General features: G+C 36.1%; 1 protein-coding gene across 1 annotated transcript; it reads left to right on the top strand.

The window, feature by feature from the left end:
* Positions 1-948: 948 nt before the first annotated feature.
* Positions 949-3,955, top strand: LOC113357348 (probable WRKY transcription factor 53). The gene is made up of 4 exons (XM_026600726.1): positions 949-1,747; positions 1,844-1,972; positions 2,121-3,012; positions 3,588-3,955. Exons 1-3 carry the CDS (start codon positions 1,185-1,187, stop codon positions 2,791-2,793), a joined length of 1,365 nt encoding a protein of 454 aa, XP_026456511.1. The 5' UTR covers positions 949-1,184; the 3' UTR covers positions 2,794-3,012; positions 3,588-3,955.
* Positions 3,956-4,198: the final 243 nt, after the last annotated feature.

Here is a 4,198-nt window from a genome sequence, read left to right as displayed (position 1 = left end):
ATGTTATCAAATGATAAATTATATCCTTTAAGGGTATAATCGTCATACCCACTTAAACATAACATGTCTCACAAATCATACGTAAGAATTCGACAAATTTTATATATTTGGAAAGCTTTTTGAAAGAGCTACACAACGAGCGTAAATACAACTATCAAATTTTCATTTCATGAAATTTTTTATTCTCTAAATAATTTTTTAAATTTTCTTCATATTTTGTAGTGTGCAGACAATATGCACACTAATTTTATGTGCAGAAAATATACACACTGATTTCTGTACATAATTTTTAAAATTTTCTTCATATTTTTTATAGTGTGCAGGTAATATGCATACTGATTTTATGTGCAGGCAATATGCACACCGGCTATAATATTCCAGGACCGCCGGAATAATTTGCAAATTTTATTAAATAATCCTGGGATCAAAACAGTAAGACCCATGATTTCCAGGATCATAAAATAAGTTTTACACAAATGGGTGGGAATTTTTTGAAATAACGTTCGAGTAAGACCGTAGGTGGGTCTTGTTTGGGTTATTATTTTTGAATAAAAGCTTCAAAAAAAATAAAAATAAATCAAATTGCAGTATAATTTGGGTAGTTGGTAGAACAGTTCAACAACGAGAAAATTCTAATAACGAGTCCTCAAAAATCGGGTAACAGACTAGTTACGTCCAGTACATGTCAGCCAGTACACAGATCGACCTCTTGATTTCCAGTGAATTCTTTTCAGCGTTCCACCAAGAACCCAAGAAAGAAAATAATGAATGATGGACAGGACAGGACAAGTAAGTCATCAACGCTATGATCAGCTCAGCTGGTGGTCCAAGGAGAAGCACGACTGTTCCCAATAAAATAATACTAGTAATCCAGCAGAAGAAGAGAGAATCTTTAACGTGTGGACCCCGTTTTGAATAAGAGGTGTAATGTAATGTCAAACAAAACTGAGTTGTGGTAGAGGAATTCACATGGTTGATCCACTCTTTGTGCATCTCATATTCTTCATCTTCATTTCTTTTTTCCTTTCTTCTCCTTCTTCTTCTTAATTACTCAAGTCAACTCTAACCCCAAAAAACAAAACAAAAAAATTTGCTCAATTCTCTTCATCATCTTTGTGCCATTCACACTTTACAAACTTTTATCATTTTTGATCCAACAAACTCTAACCCTCTGTTTTGCAAGAATGGAGAGTAGTAGCAGCAATACTTTGAGTTATTGGGATCTGAAGCCTCTGATAATGAACGAGTTAACACAAGCTAAAGATCTTTTAAAGCAGCTACAGAACGATCTTGATACTTCATCTACATCGACGATTGCTAGCAAATTATTAGTAACTAAAGTCATATGTTCTTTTGATAATTCTGTGTCTATGTTGAACCGAATTAAAACAGATGCTCAGCCTACCGCTGCGTCTACCACGACGACGGCCACGGTCATCAGTCCGCCTGGGGTTATTAATTCTATGCCTATAGATTCTAAGGTTATCGATCTGACTCTTACGGATAAGACACCACCACCGGCGGCGGCTTCTGCCTACAGAAACCAGACGACCGGTTCAACAACGGCGGCGGCAGGAGGAGCGGCGGGTTCGATCGAGAGGCCGGCTTCTATATTTGAGAATAATCCTCCTAGAAGTGATTCCAGAAGCGATTATGAATATAATAATAATAATAATAATAATCATCCTCGAAGCGATTCTAGAAGCGATTATGAATCTGATATAGCCAAAGACCAGCCTAAAAAGAGGTATATGCATACATATATATGTAGGAATTCAATTCAAATTTATCTGGTGATGAAAAATTCATGTATTTATGTATGTATGAATTTATGAAATACTAGGAAAGTACTACCTAGATGGACAGAAAATGTGCGAGTTTGCGAACAATCAGGGCTCGAAGGACCCTTAGATGATGGATACAATTGGAAAAAATATGGACAGAAAGATATTCTCGGAGCTAAATATCCAAGGTGAGGAAATGAAACATACATCTTTAGTAGTTGAATAACTAATTCGTAGAATGAAATTTTTAGTTTTGCTTGTGATGTTACAAACTATTTTTTAGCACTCTTGACTTATGCTGTATTATCATTGTTGCAATATTTCTTTGTTTTTCAGAGGGTATTACAGGTGTACACATAGAAATGTTCAAGGATGTATAGCTATAAAACAAGTTCAACGATCTGATAAAGACCCGTCATACTTTACCGTTACATATCAAGGAAGACATACTTGTACTCAAGCTTCAGAGGACATACCAAGGAATACCTCAAGAAGTAAACATGATCAGTTGAATAAATGTCAAGACCCAAAACAAAAGAAAACAGAAGTACTTATAAGTTTTCAAACAAGTTCTCGTGATAAATCAGTAGAGGAAATCAGTTTTGCAAAAAGTTGTCAAGTTAGAGCCAAGGAACTCAGTCTTCAAAAACCTACTCAACTGCCTAAGGCACTGGAAATCAGTATCCCGAAAATTAATCTTACCAAGGAAATTAGTAATCAACAAAGTTCGCTTGCGAAGGAATTTAGTATTCAGAAAAGTAGTCATACTAAGGAGATCAGTAATTTACAGAGTTGCCAAACAAAAGAAATTGGTAGTCTTACTAAGGATTTCACTCTTCAAAGGAGTAGTTCTGCTAAGGATATAAGTAATCAACAAAGTTGTATTACGAAGGAATTCAGTATTGAGAAAAGGTGTCATGCTAAAGAAGAGGATATCAGTATTAAGAAAAGTTGTCTCACTAAAGCAGATTTGAATACAAAATTAGAACTCAGACTTTCTTCGTTTTAATTTTTGGGCTGGATAGTCATGGTTTGTTCAGTTAGCTTGTGTTATTCATTTAAAGAATCAAACCCATAATTTTTTGGTTATACTGCATTTGAAGTGCATCGAGTTTTAATCCGACAACTCGTGCTGGAGAAGTGTTACTCTTACAAGGTCCATCGAATGGGTTCTATGGCTGAATGATCAAGCACCATTTGATATACTTCCTGCTATATGTTCAATCAGGTATTTCAAACTATCTCTATTTATATTTCCTACAAATTTTTGATGTTTCAATGTTAGAAGAAACCAGAAAGACTCCAAAGGAGAATAGTTGGCTTCTCTTCATGAGGCTTTAGTATACGTCGATGCCTTTGCACCTATATAAAACTATTCGTGAAGAGGAGCTGCACTGCTTCTCTTGACAAGATTTTAACCATTGAAAACCTACAAATGAAGAGGCCACTTAACCGTTTGAACGCCTTCTGTCGTTTTGGCATCGATATCTTTAGAAGTCTACCTAGAAATGGTGCTTCCTAGGGTCACTACCAAAGTTGTTCTTCTGCTATGTGCTCTTCTTGATGCCTTGGAATATTGTGCATAGGGTTGACTCCTTACATCTACAAGTATAGGGAGTGTAACCATATATTTTCGTAAAACTTATCTCGAAGAAGTGCCACACAACTTCCTTCAACAAGATTTTAACCTATGGAAACCTTCAAAGACTAGGCTGTCTAATATATGAAAATGTTGTCTCGTCATTTGGCATCAGCTCCCCCCTAATTAACTTGAAATGGTGCTTACTAATGTCATTATTACAGCTGGTCGTATGCTGTCCTGAACATGGTGCATGCCTTTTGTCAAGTCGGTAGGACGGTCATTCATATATGCTGCCAAATGTCGGAGTGCAAAGGCGGAGCTTTTGAACGGAAACTGAAGCTGTCTCATTTTGTTGTACTAAATTTGAATTTTATACATACTTGGGTGTCAAATCAAATGCATATACAGTTAAATTCTTTGTGTATATTTGGGAGAACATATTCATATAATCCCCACTCTAGATGACACTGGATACTTAGCTTAAACAGTTTTGTTTAGAACAGTTTGGTATTAAAATTTATTTCCAATTTATACTTGTAACTTCTGACAATTTAATGTTTTTTTTACATTTAAAACATTTCCCTTTCGATATCTCCACGACATAACACATTCAGTGGCGGCAAGGCTGCTAATGGGGTACCATTTTGCTTGGGGGTGTACCAACCCAAAGGCAAATGCTTTTTTGTCCTAATTGCATATTGGTACACCCCAAGGACCCCCATTAACAGTCTTGTTATTCGGTTGCGAATACGTTGCATGATTTTCTTACAGAGGTGTGCATGATTTCCTTACCGCGGTGTGTTCGATCAAGGGTTTTATGGATACGTATGGA

This window comes from Papaver somniferum, chromosome 3, assembly GCF_003573695.1.
Source record: "Papaver somniferum cultivar HN1 chromosome 3, ASM357369v1, whole genome shotgun sequence".
NCBI lineage: Eukaryota > Viridiplantae > Streptophyta > Magnoliopsida > Ranunculales > Papaveraceae > Papaver > Papaver somniferum.
The sequence above is the reverse complement of the archived record's forward strand: the minus strand, read 5'-3'. Positions and strand labels throughout refer to the sequence as shown.